Source organism: Cicer arietinum, chromosome 8 (assembly GCF_000331145.2).
Source record: "Cicer arietinum cultivar CDC Frontier isolate Library 1 chromosome 8, Cicar.CDCFrontier_v2.0, whole genome shotgun sequence".
Taxonomy (NCBI): Eukaryota; Viridiplantae; Streptophyta; class Magnoliopsida; order Fabales; family Fabaceae; genus Cicer; species Cicer arietinum.
In genome coordinates, this window is record NC_021167.2 from 1997816 (window position 1) to 1998264 (window position 449).

The 449-nt window shown below is 33.0% G+C and overlaps 1 protein-coding gene across 1 annotated transcript in view; it reads left to right on the forward strand.

Moving 5' to 3' along the window:
• The first annotated feature begins 267 nt into the window (after nt 1–267).
• LOC101507987 (hydroxymethylglutaryl-CoA synthase) overlaps nt 268–449 on the forward strand; it is a 4665-nt gene continuing 4483 nt past the window's right edge. The window contains exon 1 of the mRNA XM_004511557.4: nt 268–446. Coding sequence (XP_004511614.1) covers nt 388–446 — 59 coding nt within the window. The 5' untranslated portion in view covers nt 268–387. The remainder of the gene's footprint in view (nt 447–449) is intronic.

The window sequence follows — 449 nt, forward strand, 5'->3', positions numbered from 1 at the left end:
TGTCACAGAAAATGGCAAGCGGTGGTAAATAAAGGAAAAGAGAAAGGTTATTAAAGGTAAGAAAGGGCGTTCTTTGTATTTCTCGCGGAAACTCACGAACTCCGCATTTTTTTCATTTTATTTTTTTTGTTCGTTTAAAAGAGGAAGCAGCTGGTTTTGTTGTTGTTGGTGACTTGTTTGATTCCTATTTCTAGTTTCCATTTTAATATTTCTAATTCATTATTATAATATTCTAATTCTTATAATTATTATTATAAATACACCTAAACTTCCACAATCACTTCATTTCCATGTGACTAACCTCTTCGCTTCTCTCTCTCTCTCTTTCTCTTCGAACAACAGAGACTTTTTATTTGGATCTTTTTTCTTCGTTACAACAAATCAGAAATGGCAAAGAATGTTGGAATTCTCGCTTTTGACATATACTTCCCTCCTAATTGCGTTCAGCA